This window comes from Trachymyrmex cornetzi, unplaced genomic scaffold (genome assembly GCF_001594075.2).
Source record: "Trachymyrmex cornetzi isolate Tcor2-1 unplaced genomic scaffold, Tcor1.1 scaffold23, whole genome shotgun sequence".
Classification (NCBI taxonomy): domain Eukaryota; kingdom Metazoa; phylum Arthropoda; class Insecta; order Hymenoptera; family Formicidae; genus Trachymyrmex; species Trachymyrmex cornetzi.
The window spans coordinates 2,683,386-2,701,158 of NW_017296956.1; the positions used below are offsets into that span (position 1 = coordinate 2,683,386).

At 36.2% G+C, this 17,773-nt stretch overlaps 1 protein-coding gene across 1 annotated transcript in view; it reads right to left on the reverse strand.

Annotated features, from left to right (window-relative positions):
- The window catches only part of stum (mechanosensory transduction mediator stumble), a 32,089-nt gene extending 20,467 nt beyond the window's left edge, over nt 1–11,622 (reverse strand). The window contains exons 1-3 of the mRNA XM_018507148.1: nt 11,371–11,622; nt 902–963; nt 110–483 (exon numbers count right to left, since the gene is read on the reverse strand). Coding sequence (XP_018362650.1) covers nt 110–467 — 358 coding nt within the window. The 5' untranslated portion in view covers nt 468–483; nt 902–963; nt 11,371–11,622. The remainder of the gene's footprint in view (nt 1–109; nt 484–901; nt 964–11,370) is intronic.
- Between the last annotated feature and the right edge of the window lie 6,151 nt (nt 11,623–17,773).

Consider the following 17,773-nt stretch of genomic DNA (forward strand, 5'->3'; position numbering starts at 1 on the left):
ACCAACAAATATATGTAGTTGGCAAGCCTAAAAAAATAACTATAATTATAATCATTTTTGATATCAAAAATCTTTGTGATTTGTTCTCGATAAAAATTCGCCAACTCACCCCTTCGCTCGGCTTTACGTCGACGTCCGTCTCCGGCGACTTCTGGCGATTGCGGCCTCGACATTGAGCGAGGGGGTGGCCCTTTGAAGCCACGTCCGCGGAAGGGCGAGACCCTTCCTGTCGGCAAAGTGGACGACGCATCGCCAGTTTCTGGACTCGCCGGCCTGGACTCAGCAAGTATCACGAAGCTGGAACGACGATGTGCCCTACCGAAGGACGTCGACGTCGGGGCGACCTTGTAGGGCTCGGGCGCACGCGGGGGCGGCGGCGACAGGTACATGTTGTCGGGGACGGCCAGCACCCGGAAGGGCGGTGGGCCCTGCCGCGCGACGTGGCCATCATGATCGCTCCGCCTCATTCTTACCAGACCCTATCTTTGTTAGGAAATCACAACGTTAGTTAGTATGATTGATATGCCCTTGCATTAATCCCCGAACTTGTATCATTTATGCAAACACGTAGTCCTCGTAGTCTTAAAATAACAATATGGAAAAAAAAGAGGAAGAAGAAATTAAAAAATTGTCTTTTTTAATTTATTATATAAAATATTCGGAAATAACTATGACTCCATATTGTTTTAACATTTTAATTATAATGACAAATTAACACAATTGTAAACTTAATAATCTACTGATTCTTAGAATTATTGTATGTAACATGTTTATTTAAATTATTTAAATAATATTCAATGAATATTAATTGTGACTATTGCGTTTAAATTCGAGGATTAATTATCGTGTACCTATATAACGTCTCATAATTTCTATTTAATCTAAGCTGAAATGTTCGTACCTGGTGCCCTTCATGCAGGTCGCCGAAGTGAGAGGGACGCCGTGATCCGCCGTTGCTCCCACCTGCAAAGAATAGAAATCTCTACTGAGAAAGAGAGAGTGCGTGACGGTCGTTAAAAAATAAGGAGAAATTTTTATTTCGATAAAAGTCGAGATAGCATAAAATTGCGGTTCCGCCCGGCAGATGGAAAACCGCAATTGCAGAAATGGAAACGTCCCGACCATCCTGCTCGATCGATAGCTCGCGCGCAATACGAAAAGTTTAAACAAATTTGTTATACTTTTTATCGATTTATTTTATTTTATCTGCAGTGAAAACGAGAACTGTTTTTCGTTCGTTATTTTCGTTACCAATTGTTTTTAGTGCTCTTAGTTGCTCGTCAGTCGATGCATCGGGAAATTATATTGATAACATACGAGGAATGTGGATCAATACGGCGCTTGAATTTCCATATAATTACCGTTCCGTCGATGGCGGTTCTTCGCGATTGACTATTTGCGGAAAATTTGTCGAGTCCTCGATTACAAGCGATACTTCTGCGAGATATTAATAGACGCTTCTCTCAGCTCTCTTTGCGAACTCGGAAGGAAGGATTCAGCTCGGCGCGGTTAGCAATTAACGAATGCGCACGTATAATCATTCGTTCTATGCGGCTTGGCACGTGTCCGGGCAACGAGAGTATCTAGTCGGCGGATACAAGGAACAAGACTTTATTCACGCTCTCGCAAACGATCGCCTGAGCAAATTCATCACGCTTACTGCTGAGCTAAATTCTCAATGTGGCTGGTGCATCGCATCGTCCCGTCTCGTCTCGTCGCGCAACGCTGCGTCGCCGTAGGTTGTAAAGAGGTTTCGCGCTCCAATATACTTTCCAAATCTGACAGCTCACCGAGTACCTAATTCAACGATCGTCGAAATGCTCTCGACCAAGATGACCCGTAGTCTACGATAATCCCTCCGATAAATTAAAAATAAGATTTTCGCCCGATGCACTTAGATATATCAAAGGAGAAATGGGAGTAGCCCAGTCTCTTGAGTTAAATAACATTTTATTATTTGTAACTTCCATGTGTGTCAAAATGTAAATCAATCCACGAGAATACTCGAAGAAGTAGGGCTTAGTAGGGTATCTAGAAACAAGAAATTTAAGACTGTGGTATCTAGGAATGTGTTGACCTCAAAACACATTAATTATTTTGTAACAGTAATGAAATGTTTAATATTGACTACTCAATTATATTATTTTTCAATTAGAACTAACATTGAATTACTGTTAAAAAGATAATTATACAAGTAGAACACAAAAACATAACAAGACCAAGATAGCATCAAATAGAAATCAGAAAAAAGCATAGTAACGATAATAATAACTTTATTGATGTGCAGTATAAAGAAAAATTGAACAACGGTAAAATAAAAAAGTAAGATATAATAGATGAAAATGCACAAACAAAAGTGAGATATCGGCAATAATGATGCTATTCGATACATTTTTAACAATAGTTTTGTGATAAATTCTTTACATGACAATAATTATTAAATGATTTTTTAACTAAAAATTTTTACTTGATATCATGTTGATCTTGTTATGATTTTGTGTTCTATTTAAGAAATGTGTCAAGAAATGTGTTTTACCCGAGGTAAAACGTGCCCTAGATATCACCGTCTCCTCTGCTCAAACGAACACTTACGCGTTTTATTTTGTCAACCGCGACAAGTATTTTATTCGCGATTAAGATCTAGATTCGGACGAGTGGGAAATGTCCGAGGCGTAATTCACCGTTACAACGGCGACCGAGTGATTTATAAGCATTGTTCACCCACGAATCAATGGACGAGCGAGTACAAGAGTATGAATGCGTCGTAAATCGCGAAACCACAAAGAGTAAAAGAGTGAACACGTACACCGAGGGTTTCCAGTGATTAACTACTTTAAATCTTAAATAAGAAACATACATACGTAGTCATATAAACCGTATGGATCTTTGTGTTCCTGTTGAAAATGCGGGTGTAAAGTGCACAGGAACTGCAGGCAGACGCAAATACGCGAAATTGAGTATTTATTTGGTTATATTTCAATCTTTAATTTGATTCTGTCTGCAATTTAATCCTTTACTGGAAACTGGGGTTTTTTAAAGACATCATCAATATTTTGATTGTAAATTTTGGTAGACTAATTTAAATCTGTAAAAAGTAAGTAAAATATAATCCGACTTTTATACTGAAAACCCATTGTTAAAGCTTTGAAATGTGTGTAAGAATTTTTTCAGGTTTTTATATAATGTGGTACAATAACAAATTTTGACGTATTTCTTGAAAATCTTTATTGCTAACAGAAGAGTTAAAATTTATGTTGCCGACGAAGAATTAATCCTATTTCCTAATTATAGAAAAAGAAAGTAATTAAGAAGTAAGTTAAATCGAAATTAAAGTTAATCTACATTGGTGAAAATGGACATAACTCTACTAAACTTTGTTTGATTTTCTTTTCTTCTTTATAGAATAAAAAATGTTGTACATAATATATGAAAAATATTTGATATATACTCTACGCGATCACAGGAAGGAAGGGCACCTGCAGGAATACCGGCTGGATCTCGCGATTCGATAATAAGTTCGCGATTTCCATAATTCTCCACATCCGCTTATGCACTGATGCACCGTGCACTCTATGTAATTACCATCGTACGTCAATAACTGCACCCGAAGAAGACAGTAGAACAGGAGCCAGAAGTAACACGGATATCTGGGCGCATACTTTCGCCCATCATGACAGCTCCTAATTATCTCATTAAAAACAACGAGTTGTCTACCGTTATCATTACAAAGATTGAAACTTAAGATTCCATCGTTACGCGGCCATGCCGTATTTAACGAATAGAAATTTATAACTAAGGGAAGTATAGAAATTTAAGTCGTAATTATATTTCTCGTTATCAAACACGATACCATTTAGCTGTTCGCATTTTTCTGCAATTATTATAGAAATGATCATGGAACCGTGAAATTGTTACCGTTATTCTTTATGCTTTGCGTTTAATGCCTGCTCTCTCTAAAAGTAAATTAGTGTATTATTAGTAAAAAATAGTAAATATTAGCTGATTACATCAGTTGTAAGTGTAACACTGAAGTCACTGATTTACTTGTAGAGAGTGTGATTTTGAAAGACGGAAATTGATTTTATCATGTTGCGCGGTGTAAAAACTTTCGTCCAATTAAACCTCGTTTCTTAATTTAATAACGCGTTAAGCGTCGAGCATGGCCAATTCTAAGTTCTTATTACGTAATGTAAAAATTTACACGATTTCACGGCGTTGCATCGGCGGGAAATGAAAATCAAGCATGGTTGCACTCTGCGTTAAATGTACGAAGAGATCAGAGGTCAACATCTGCAGCTTATTTCGTGCCTTTAATTTATTCTGCGCGACAGGTTGCATATTTGTAAATTCATATTGCATGTGTGCGCACTATTATCTTTTAATCCACACTGATTATCTCATTCATAGATATAGACAGGTTCGTACTTCCGATATAGATATCCAACATAAAGGCGTTTGTTTTACTCTCTTTGATAAAATTTTTTTAATTAATACGTTTTGTAAAAAATATTATATCATATTATTATTTTCTGCAACTGCCGCGTATAATTGCACTTCTCAAAAGAACCTTCAATTCGCAAAATTTCACGACACAGTTGCGACTGTCATGTAAGGTACTGTGTATATTTACGAAACTTGCTCTTCTGATATCGCTTATCGTGCAACATTTACTCTCACTTGTTGTTCGAATAACATATCTATAATATGCAAAATATAAAGCCGACCTATAAAGTTTGTTTGAATACCGTACTTCTCTACGTAACGCGCAAATTTGACCTTTAGTCACTGTTTGAATACCCTAATCGATCACGAGGTCGACGCTTAAATTTAAATAAGAACATCGCGCGTGTAGAAATGACCGACGCCGCGATCTCGAACGTAAATTACGAGGCATGTAAAACAAGTTATATCCGAATATCCAATCGTGCTTGCTATCAATCGTGATTGCGAGCGCAGTGAAACTTCCGTGTTATACGAATATATTCGAAAATTATGGGTTGAACTGAACTTGACTCCGATTGAACTAAAATCTCAAGGGATCCGGATTCGAATCCTGACTGAGGTAATATTTTTCGCGATAAATTATTGGCAGACTTAAGATTCTCATCAACATCATATTATTAATGTTGTTATAATGATGCTTATTAGCATCAACAATTATTAAATTGCTTGTTAGTTTAATAAGTGATATTACAACTCTGATTCTGTTCATGATTGCGTTTCAAGACCGATGAAGATTTCGACGCACGGTTTGTAAAATCAGATATGTATATAAATTCACGCAGAAATATTTAAGTATTAAGATCCGCTTTGACTGAATATAGCATTTCTTTTATTTAATTCGATTTATTCTCATCCATCCAAATTCATATCATAATTGTTTAAAAATCTCAAATATTTTATAAACAGAATGTTTTATCAAATTTATAAAAATTATTATTAAGCGAAACATACATAGGTTTCAAAATAATATAGAATGGAAGAAAGGAAATTTTTACAGGATAATTTAAATTTGAAAATATATCAAGAAACTGCAGAAATTATAATTCATATTTCGGAAATATTTTTTAATATTTTTTATTTTTTATGAAATGAATCTAATAAAAAGACAATGTATAACATTTTAAAAAATTATTATCGATTAAAGTAAAAAAACGTTATTAAATTATTCTAAAATTCGTCTGATAACTAAAAACAACATCTATTTATTCGAAGTTTCGCTTGTAAATTTTACGATTTGTTTTAGACAAATTGCTAAAACATTTGGATTTAGAAGTTTATTCAAAATACCGCCGCAGCAATCAATCATGCTCTGCTCGTTCCAACGAAGAAGTATGAGTTCCGGTACTATAATCTTATCCTGGCAACTTTGCTTCCGTAATACAGTAGGAAACTTTTCTTCTCACGTTCTAGTGACCAGTATAAAGCGTAAACAGTTCATCATGACGAAACCGCGGGTGACAACCGCCAATTTGCTGCGACAAAGTTGAGGAAGAGGCGCGCCGAGCTCGAGTCCTTAATTAGCATCCATCGCGTAATACTTAATTAAATTGCACACCGATGCCTTGCTTTCCAGATAAGCAGCAGCTTAGAAATTTGTCGCTGTTGCAATCGCGCGTATCATACAGTTGATCGGTGAATCGACTAGTATTCCTCGAAGGAGAACGGAAAATACAGATCGCGCGTACCTTAGGGGGTCAACGACCTCGTTTACACCTGCGTTTAGCGACCAGGAAGTTCCGGACAGCGGGACATTTGCGTAACAATCAATTCTTCCGCGGAACGCTTTGATCGTTGGATGCAAATGACAGCTGAAACAATTCTTTCAACCATTAAATATTCTTAAATATTCTTCATAGATTAAAAGAAACGTACTTTTATTTATTATATTTAAGAACCTGCATGAAAACATTTATTTTTCTTTTTAGATATTTATTAGATAATTAGATATGATTTCTAACTTCTTTTGAAGAAAGTTTAAGAGTGTTTAAGATAGCAAATTATCTTTTTAAAAATTTGTTTAATTTCACGCATTTTTATTAGATTTATTTATTTTATTAAAAATATTAAAAATATTTTTGAAACATGAATAATTTCTGATCCTTTTCTCTGATAGATTTTGCCTCTTCACAAATTTAAATTGTGCTACGAAGATCTCCTTTTTTCCATTCTATAACATTATTTCGACACCTATGCATACTTTACTTCCATACTGAACATTAAAGTGTATTTTTTCTCGCAAAGCAGGTACTAATCCTATACGTTCTTAGCTCTAACGAGCTCCTATTGTCGCAATGTCGTAACGACTACGCAACATAAACTTCGTTTCGAAATAGGGAAACTCTCAATCATCTGGAGTCTCGTTTTAACGCACGGCCCACACCATAAAATGATACGTTTGCCATGCAACAATTAATACAAAGCCGTAATGACCGTTTACTTGAAATAATCGGGTATTACGTGAACGTTACATCGCGTCCGGAACTTCCTCGCTCTATATATTCAGATGTACCGGTTTTTCGACCGCGCCTTGCGAGAGCGATTTCTCGCATGAAACCCTCGGCGATAAACACGTATGCATGCGCGTGTTAGATAACTGAAGCTTCACAGAGTTTCGCAAATCCATCGCTCGTGCGATTTTCGAAAGCGCCGCTCCTAGTTCCCGCACCCTCGGCCGATCTCGGGGGTTATGATTCAGCGAGCATGACAAGTGATAGGAATAAAAACGAGCTCGTAAGCTCATGCTAAAATGAAAATACACGTACAATAGTCTTTTGCATAAATAAAAAATATTCTTTAAACCATTAAAGAAGGGCTATATAAGTCTAACGCAATTAGTGTATAAAATTTTTAATATTAAATTGTTTTCAATTAATGTCCTTAATTAATTGTCTTAAATAATGTATTCATAGTCAGACCTCATATTTAAGGCTTCCTTAAATTTATCTTCAGATATTCCACAAATTATTTTATTGACTACTGAGCAACTATGGATAATTTAAGAAAGCCTTAAATATAAACCTGACTGAATACGAACATAAATTGTTATAATAATATTCATGGTAATGTAATAAAGATGAATGTTTCGGCTCTACTTTAAGTCATCATTAATCTACAGTTTACACATTGAAAAGCGGTTATTATCTCATGTTCTTAGAAAAGCCAGAGAGATTTCTTTCACTGCCAATTCTAAAAGTGCTATCTCGTAGAAGTGGACATCGGTCCAAAAACCATTTTCTTTTTAGAAGACACAATGGAGAATGTGACTCTTGAAATTCCATTCGTTTCTTGCTCATCTCGGTTTTACTGTGATAAAGGAAGTCATGGTTTGCTCGAGGAAATAGGCGCGAAGCGTAACGAGTCGTGAAGTCAAATGTAATTTTATATTCGCTTTGTCCAAATAAAAGCATGCATTACTACATTAATCAAAATATTGTGAAATATAAATATTCCCCCACACGTGAACAAACACTTTTCGCGTGCAAGTCACTATCACGATTACACCTCGAAGATGATTATTGAAGAGAATATTCAAGGCCACGTGGTCATCGATAAACGCAACCTTGCAGTGCAATCTTAAAATGTGTCCCGTAACCTCGACGTCATTCACTTCAATCGATTTTGTGAATCGTAAATTTTAGTCTCAAAGAACAAAAATCATCTCTGTCACTTCTTATCTTTTTCTTCATGATACTTGGTTATATTTATTTTAATTACTGCTCCAAATTAGAGAAATCGAATTTAATGATGCTCAATTTACTAAAGATGACTTATTTTAAGTACCTATTAAACTAAACAACAGTATCTTAATATTTAAAATTAATCACTATCTTTTTAATATTGTAAGCAAAAATATTGCGCAAGCTTCTTGTTAAAAAAAAACACACGGAAATAATGGTTTTTCTAAAGTATCTAAAAATTTAGCTAGATACAGATCTGAAAATAATTTTGTTGGACTATCAAAATAATTATTTAAGACACAAACAAACAATGTTGCAAAAAATGTTGACATTCTCGCTACTAATTTGAACGTCTTACATAATTATTTTAATAATCCAAGACAATTTTTAGATCTGTATCTAGCTAAATTTTGTAATATTTCAGCAAAACTGTTCTTTTCGTGTATCTTCTGTTTATACTTTTTTACTAGACTTGTTAGAATGAATTGTGCTTCAGATTACATGGTGATAGGCAAATGTATCTTGAGGATTCGATTGATAACGTAAGTGAAGAAGAGTTAGTTACCTTTTTAAGGTCAAAACAGTTCGGTATCACGAGGATCGATACTTTCCTAAAAAGATTTTTCGTTCACACAAGGCGCCGCCTCCTACATCGATTTGATTCAAATTCAAGTACATAGACCGCAAGCGGGACCAAGCGTGTAAAACTTTCCTCGGCTGAATGAACGGAGCGATTCACGCGATTCTTTTAATCTGATTTAGCGAATTCTTTTCCTCGATTACATGATTTCCGCGGGGAAAAATTGTGTCGATCTCAATCGCTCAAGGCCAATTAACTCGCCGGCCGGTGATTAGAATGTACCGAACGTCAATAATCGCATTACTTTATACATGAAAAATATGTTTGGAATTAGGGCAGCAAGTATCTCGAGCAATCTGTAAAAAAGCAAATGAAACAATGGCAGTTAAATTATGAAGCCTCAAACAGATCGTTTAAAACTGTACTCGAGAGAGAGAGAGAGAATACTTGACGTTTAATACCTGCTCTAAGTCTTTACCCTGTGATTAATCCTATTAATCTACCGTGTTCGGTAATCCTGTGATTAAATACACAAGCCGATAGAAATCAGAGCCATCTATCAGTCTATTATATGATATTTGCATCATATAAAACGAAACATTGTAAAATGAATTTCCAAGAGTCAAATGTACATATTACGTGAACGTCACTTGCGAATTATATTTTATAATAGACTACTATTATTTCATAATTATCGCCAAAGAGAATTTCTATTTTGTTATCGAACTAAAATACTATGCGCAAATTATTCTTTTGCAAGTTTCTTTAATTATTCTTCCTTTTGTGAGATTACAGTAATCTTTTGGTAATCCAGATACGAATCGTTAAAAAAGTCAGGAGGAGGAATTTATTACATACATATGAGTATGAAGGCACCGTTATTACAAAAGTTGTTATTACAAAAGTAAAATTTCATCAAGTTTCGCGTTCTGTGACAGTGCAATTAAAAAGGGAAATAGATTTCTCTCGCCGTTTTTTCATCCGTTTGCACGCGAACGTTTCCGTGTCTTGCTATCGCCATTAATTAGCATACACCACCATTAACCGACATAAATCACTCGGACGAATCGCATGTACTCTTTCAACTTCGATCCGATTCGCGATTTGTTCCGTACTCATTTAAAGAACACGCGTATGAATCTCTCCGATGGTTTAGAGATCTCGAAACACGAGAGAAAAGCAGCTTCTCCATCATATTGGAAGTCATCAAACACACATCACGAGCGATCGATCAAGGAAAGGTCGTTCTCCAGATTCAATGCAACAGTCCTGAGTGCATCTCGTACAGAAATGGCAGAATGAACTCGCGATTGCGACTTTCTCAAAGTTATTTTAAACTGTAAGATCTCTTCGACAAACATAAAGTTTCACAAACATAAAGCGTTTACCAATAAAAATCGCACCGATTCTTTTCACATTCTACATTCGGGGTTGTTCAGAGAGATCTTCCTGAAGTGGATAAGAAAAGAAATTGAGTGGTAGTTGATTTCTTGCCACATGGCACACTTTATTCGATGGACGTTCTTAGGATGAGAACGTCTTTAGGATGTAGACATTCTGAATATTTTCTTTAGAACGTCCCTTAAAAGAGTGGCTGTATAGTAAATTTTTAAGAGATTTCACTGTTTAAAAATGATTCCACACTTCAAATGTTTTAGAAAGTTCTTAAAAGTTCTTAAGTTTTAAAATAAAAACGGATTATGAATACCGATCTGTGATTGATTTATGACGTCTTAATATTGTATTTAGAAAAGTCTTAAATATAAAAACTGACTATGAATACCGGTTTTATGTCCATTTCCACCAATATAGATTAGCTTTAATTTCGGTTCAACTTATGCTTCATCTTTTTCTAATTTTTGTGTCCATTTGTACAAATGTAATTTCTACAAATGTTGTACAAATGTAGATTAATCTTAATTAATTTACTCCTTATATTTTTTTCATTCTTAGAACTAAAAGAAGATAAGAAATGAATGAAATCGGGCTTAGAGTTAATTTATGTACATTAGTGGTAATAGGCATTAGAAGTCTACATTATTGGTACAAATGGGCATTAGAACTGGGAAAAGATGAAAAATAAATTGAACTGAGATTAAAATTAATCTACATTAGTAGAAATAGGCATTAGGCCTGTTTCTACCAACGTAGTTTAATTTTAATCCCGGTTTAACTAACTCTCCATCTTTTTCCACTTTTAAGAATTAAAAAAAGATGAAGAATAAGCTGAACCCCGAGATTAAAGTTAATCTGATAGAAACGGGCATTAAAGGTCTGCCCTAGTAAACAAGAAACATTTCGAAACATTGCAGTAACGTTGTAACGTTACTGCAATGTTGTTGGAATGTTTTAATTGCTCTCTAAAACTTTTAAATAGAATTGTCACCCTGAAGAGTGAAATCTCATTCTTAAAAATTAAAAATTAAGTCACTCTTTTTCAAGATCGACTTAATTTTCATTCTTTAGGGTGAGATTCCAGTCCGAAGAATTTAGAGAGTATGTTTCTTGCTTGGTAGGGTTCTATACTCTTCTTTTTCGACAAAAGACAACAAGAGAGAAGTGTCCACCACTCAACCCGCCATCCTACTCGCGCCTCGCGACGTGTCTTACCTGTCTCGCGGGTGGACGGGGTCGCGGGGTCGCAGGGCTCGGCACCATTTACGGCGGCAACCCCTACGGCGGTGGCGGTGGCGACAGCATGCACACGATGCGCGCACGAGGGTTGTGGGAGCCCGGGGGAGGATCGCGGCTCTCACACACACATACACACACTCTCTCGCTCTCTCTCTCTCTTTCTCTCTCTCTCTCTTTCGCCCGTCGCCTCGGCCTCGAATCTCGGCACCGCGCGTCCTCGCGCGAACACGAACGCGTCCTCACTGGCGTTGGCTCGCCTGCCGCGACTTATAGCGCCCGTCGGCCGCGGGATACCCGCCGAAGGTGGTCACTCGGGGAGGCGCGGGCGCGTTGACCAACACGCGTTCTCCACCGCGTTCTCCACCGCGGAAAGTCGCCGGCCGCTTCTCGACTCGTCTCCCCCAGAATGAGATAGCGGAAAACGCCCTTGTCTTTCGTGAAAATCCAATCGGTTTCTGCGATAAAACGTTCCTTTCCATAAGTCTCTTCAGAAAGCTAGAAAGTTGACACCTTCGTAATTCAATTTAATCGAGTTCAAATACTGCTAAAACAGAGGACATTAGATCGACATTAGATCGGATGAATGACGTTCTCCGTTATTTCGCTTTTTCTTGTATCTCTAAAGTTTAGCTCGCGAAAAGACTTTCTTCAATGGATTCCGAGTCGAAATTTAAAACCTACTGTGAATCTTATAAATGCCCACTTGTTTTTCAATAGTGCTTCTTGAATTGCAGGTCTTCTCTTCAATTCTGCAGCATGTACACAAAGCAGAAACATTTGTGTTTACGAAAAATGTGACAGCTCATAGAATCATTCTTGTAATATTTCTATAATTAAAAAATATTCCAAGTTTCTATTAAAATTTTTTTCGAAAATCTGGTACCTTCTTGAGAGCTTCAGAGAATATATAAAAAGTGCTACAACTTAATTCAATCCTAATTAAAGTGACAAAGATACAATCTTCCGTATAACAAGAAACTTTTGCGTCCCATTCACACTCTCGAATCTTTTGCATTTAATTGCTAGAATAATTGCTTCTGGAATGCATCAGAAACTTTAAAACTCTTGGAGAAAGTACCAGGGGCACTATCAATTATTTTTAAAAAATTCTAAAAACGCGATAATTTTACAATAAAACGGAGAAAGAAAGAGGAGAAAGCTCGCTCGAGTTTCACACGCAACACCTACGTTTTTGCACGTCCACCCACGTGTTCTCCACCCTTTCGCCCTCGCCCTCGGCCTCCGGGGCTGCGCAGACCTTGCTAAGAGTGCGGCCAGGCAGCGTCGGAATACGCAGCATAGTACGTAAGCCGTTGCATTTATAATCGAACCTCTCAGTCGAGGCTATTCGTTCATTCATTAAGCGGTTGGCCCCGAATTATTGGAACATTAGCTTGATTGGACAAAGCTGGGCACGGCCTGTAATACACGGGATCCGCGCTGCCTCGCTTATGTCATCATCAATGCGAAACGGAAACGGAACGCCGCGCCGTTCTTACACGTAACCGACACCGAAATCAAATATTCGAGGACTGGAAACATTTTTCGGAAATATATATACCCTTCGGACGTACTAGTCCTTGAAAATTTTCAGGTTCCTCGAGATACAAATCTCAACGATAAATCTTTAGAATGTCAATCTTCTAAAGTAGAAACTTTTGGAAGCAATAGAAAAGAATTGAAAAAAATTCAGTGAATACATGAACTAACAGTAATATAACATCAATGTTATACTTTCACATTTAACAATGCATGGCTGCGTTCAGCAGAAAATGCAACTTTGCAGCTGTTGTAAGATTCTTCAATACTTATAATTGGTTCTTGCTCTTAATTCCTCTCATTAGATTTAAATGCATAAACCAATCATTAAAGAATCTTACAACAGTCGCAAAGCTGCTTTTTCTGCTGAACGTAGCCAATGTAACTATTCACGTACTTACAACATATGTTATATTTTTATATTACATTTATATTAGTGAATGTGTAATTATAACTGATGTTATGTTACTGTTAGTTGGTGCTTACAGAAAAATTGGCATAAAATTAGAACTCTCGAATATGTGAAATCGGAATACATAAATGGAATATATAAACAGCATTTCTATATATGCGATTTGGAAGCTGTGTAATCGGGAAAAAATGCGTCGCGCGTTAAATACAGTTTCCAATGACGTTTGCACGCATCGTTTTTTAAATATATTTTATTTATATATATTTATATATATATTTACAGAGATTACGTGATAATCGTCGTCACGTTGAATATGATACATTCGACTGTGAATAAATGGTACGGCTGTTATACACGGATTATTTTATTGCGAGGACTCGCGTTTCCTGGCTGGATCTCGACGATCTTGGCTTCAGAAACTGCCGATTCTTCTTATCTACGATCCGGAGATCGTTCACACACGAATTGCTTACACGAAAAATCTCACGATCCTACGTCAGAGACGATCGGGACGCACAAAGTGATTAGCACGTACGTTAATTAACACTAGTCGTTCTCACACAGTTCGGTATCGCATGGGATCGGTAATCGCAGATCTGATTGATAATGATGCCCGTTTCTATCAATGTAGATTAACTTCGATCCTGGCTTAGCTTACTTTTCATGTTTTCTAGTTCTAAGAATTAGAAAAAGATAAAAAGTTAAATTGAGATTTAAGTTAATCCGTATGGTAGAAATGAACACAGTGTCTATTTCTATAAATATAAATTAACCTTAATCTCATTTAATTCACTCTTTATCCTTTTCCAATTCTTAAAACTATAAAAAAATTAAAAGTAGGTTAAACTAAACAAATTCAAGTAAAGAAAAATACAAAATTTATAGACTCCTTAAATTAATACAATCAAAAAATAACGGCAAAATACAAATGGACGTTAGGAGTCGGCGTTGGATATTATATTGCGCAATGCTAACTAATACCTATTAATGTGTCACAAATTCAATTTTGTACGTTTCGGCTCACTATTTGAGCCATTCTCAGCAATAAAAAATTACCGCTTATCGTACTATAAAATATGTCGAACTGCGTCTCGCACAATCGTAGTTCCAACTTCCAATAATGCAGTCGCAGACTGCAGTGGAAATGTGGTGAGAGACAACTATCTTTAACATAGTCTAATGTTGTACCAACCAGTTGCTTAGCTAAGTGAAGTAGATAGTGGAACTCAAGCTAATAATTGCAACAAGATATTTTTGAACAGATGGATATTAATTTGCGTAATTAATGTATGTTAGCCAGAAACTCATCCCATGTTCAACAACGATCTCAAGCGAATCCAAGCATCGTCAAGCCATTACGACAAATTTAAAAATCACGATGTCAAAGTTAGATTGAAAAATAATTTAAGTAACATAAAAGAGAGTCATATTCGTTCTGATATTAGTCACATAATACCCGTTAAATACAAGCGCTAACTCCTAACGCCCATTTGTAGTTTGCCGTTATTTTTTGATTGTATTAGGTTAAACTAAGATTAAAGTTAATCTACAATACATAAAAACAGAAAAAAAAATACGCGTTACTTCGAAAATTTCGAAGACGAGACAATCCAAGCGAAATAAATTAGGATACACTTGAAGAAAGAACCTTTTTTGTAATCTTGAATTGAATTCCTTAATTTCTCTGAATAAGAAACAGTATTATTTTGGCACTATTCTAAAGAGTATCATAAAATAAGACACTCGTTGTACCTTTACCGTAGGAAGAACATTTATAAAGCTTTAAGAGATGGTCGAGAATTAACGTGCACAGAATAAGATAATCGATCAAAGAAATAGATTCTCGCGCTGATATAATCGAGAAGCTGTAAGATAAAGGAAAGTGAGTTTCGTACTCCATTAATTTGATCGATCGCTATTTGCGCACTTTTTAATTGATCGCACATGCAGAGAACGACTGATAAAAATGTTCGTACGAAATACGGAAGAAACCGCGTATCTTCTTCGCGTGACGTACTATTGACCGTTTCTACTTAACAAGTGAATCGGCCGCGTTTCATAATCTCCAACTTTTGCGCGACGCATGTCTCTCTCAGTGGCTCGCGCGATCCTTAATTTACGTTTACAAAAAGAATTGCGAGTTAGTATTGCGCGGTACTTGAGAAGCCATGAGGTATATATTGTCACACACTTTGTATCTGCGTACCTTTTATAATAGACGCAGTTACGCCCCTTGGTCGTCGCGTATTCGACTAATACTGAAAGAATCGCGAATTTGTTCGCCCGCGTATATCGGTCGCACCGACGTCGATGTGCATTAACTCTAGTCATCCAGCAACGTAGCCGTTTAATCCGTGCGATTCGCTGGGAATCGATATTGCCGAAGGGCCAAATTCTAAACCTTCGAGATTCTTCATCAAGAAGCCGTATCAGGTCTCCCTGATATTGGCGATCACTTTAGAGAGAGTTGTTCTGTGGCTACATGACTCGCCCACTAAAGGACTACCCTGGGACTAGGGATCTTTTTACTTTAGGCTTCTCTCTACAGCGATATTCTGGGAAGCAATAACCAGAGCGCGCCTTCTCTAGTAAACCTTCGAGATTGAAAAATTGATAATTCCCGGGCTTTTGGCAATTTTCTACAATCGATCATCAATCTAGTAGTACCATTTTTCTCTTCATCCCTTTCCCGAGTAAGAATCGATAGAAATTCACTTAAAATTATAAATAGAATTTTCTAAGTTGTCCAACTAAATTTCATTCTTCTATTTGTATTATGAGTGAGATCATAACAAGGGACGAGATTAACCAGAGCTAATTAACTCGCGATTACCTATATAACTGAAACTAAGTCATTAGTTGTACGAAATGTCGCAACGAGATACGATTACGTATCCACGAGTAACGTGCAAGCGGAACAACGAGCTTAGACGAAAGTTATAAATCAGGCGAACGCTTTCATTGAATTATTGCACAATATTCTTGTCGAGCATCGGTGAAGCTACGATCACTGAAATTACTGAAGCTTGGAAGCAACTCTCCGCTGTACAGATCAGTCTAAATTAAACTTACGCAAAGTAGCAAATCTTAATTTTTTGAGCCTGTCACATTAAAAAACCAGATGCGCGATTTGTTCTTCGTACTAATCTTAAACTTAATGTAACTTCTGCGTAAAACGGCGCACATTATCGTCGAATTTTATGAAATTACAGATACATTCGTAATATTAGCAGTGTGGCGATAAATTATGCTTATACTCGTGGCACTAACAGACGATCTGAAAAGGCTATTGACTTTAATCCTTTGTACCCTAATATCATTCGTAGCACAGCTGCGCGAGAGATCTTGCTGCGACGTTATATAAAAGCTGAGTATATTATGAATTGCTTATCTTAAATATTTAGCGTTTTATGTATGTTTGCGTCGCGAGATAATTCGACGATAGTCGACAATATTTCCAGGCACAAAGGATCAAAGTGTCCTTATCGCAATTGATCTATGTAACTTTGGTATGACATAAACGTGGATACTTAATTCATCACGAAATGAAATTAACACTTCCTAAAATAATGCCTGCGGAAACGATATCCTCCGGTGTATTATAAGTTATACTGTACACATAATATTGTCGTTTTTGATCGTACGTTCACGACAGCGTTGTGAGAGTGAGAAAAAAATATACATATATTAACTATATTCATATTTCGCCACAAAATCAAATTATTAAATACATCTACTAGCTGTATATGTATAAGTAGAATTTATGCACATTTAATCTCCAATAGTAAATTTGACTGCAACACGGCACGTTTAATATCATTTACTGTAATAATTGCTCTCAAATATTTTACCTTTATTTACAACACTAGAAATTAATTAGCCTAACACAAAGTGATATGAATTAATATTAATATCAATTAATATTTAAAATAAATATGCTTATAAGCTGATAAAACTATACGTATACTTATGTGCATTATAAAAAAGATTAATTACTAGCCAACATGCTAAAGAGAGACGCATGTAAAGAAGATTACGCGAAGTACAGAATTACAAATCAATATTGAGATTCAATATATTCCTGTTTTCGTGACTGCAAAAAGATTGATAAAAATTCAATCATCTTAAAACAATGGCAGTTTTCTGCGTGATTCAGTATGTATTGTTACCCCAAAAAGTTTTAAAATTATTAATTACATAATTGACGTTACGACCGAACCATACCGTGTTGCATTTAATGTTATCTAAATCTTTTTTGCCAGCATAGATGTCATGCTTTAAAATCAATCTACAGATCTCGCTCACAAACGTAAACGAATCAATTTATCTGCAGCGACGCGTAGGACTTTTTTTCTCTATACTACTCGTGTTGTGTGTGTGTGTGTGTGTGTGTGTGTGTGTGTGTGTGTGTGTGTGTGTGTGTGTGTG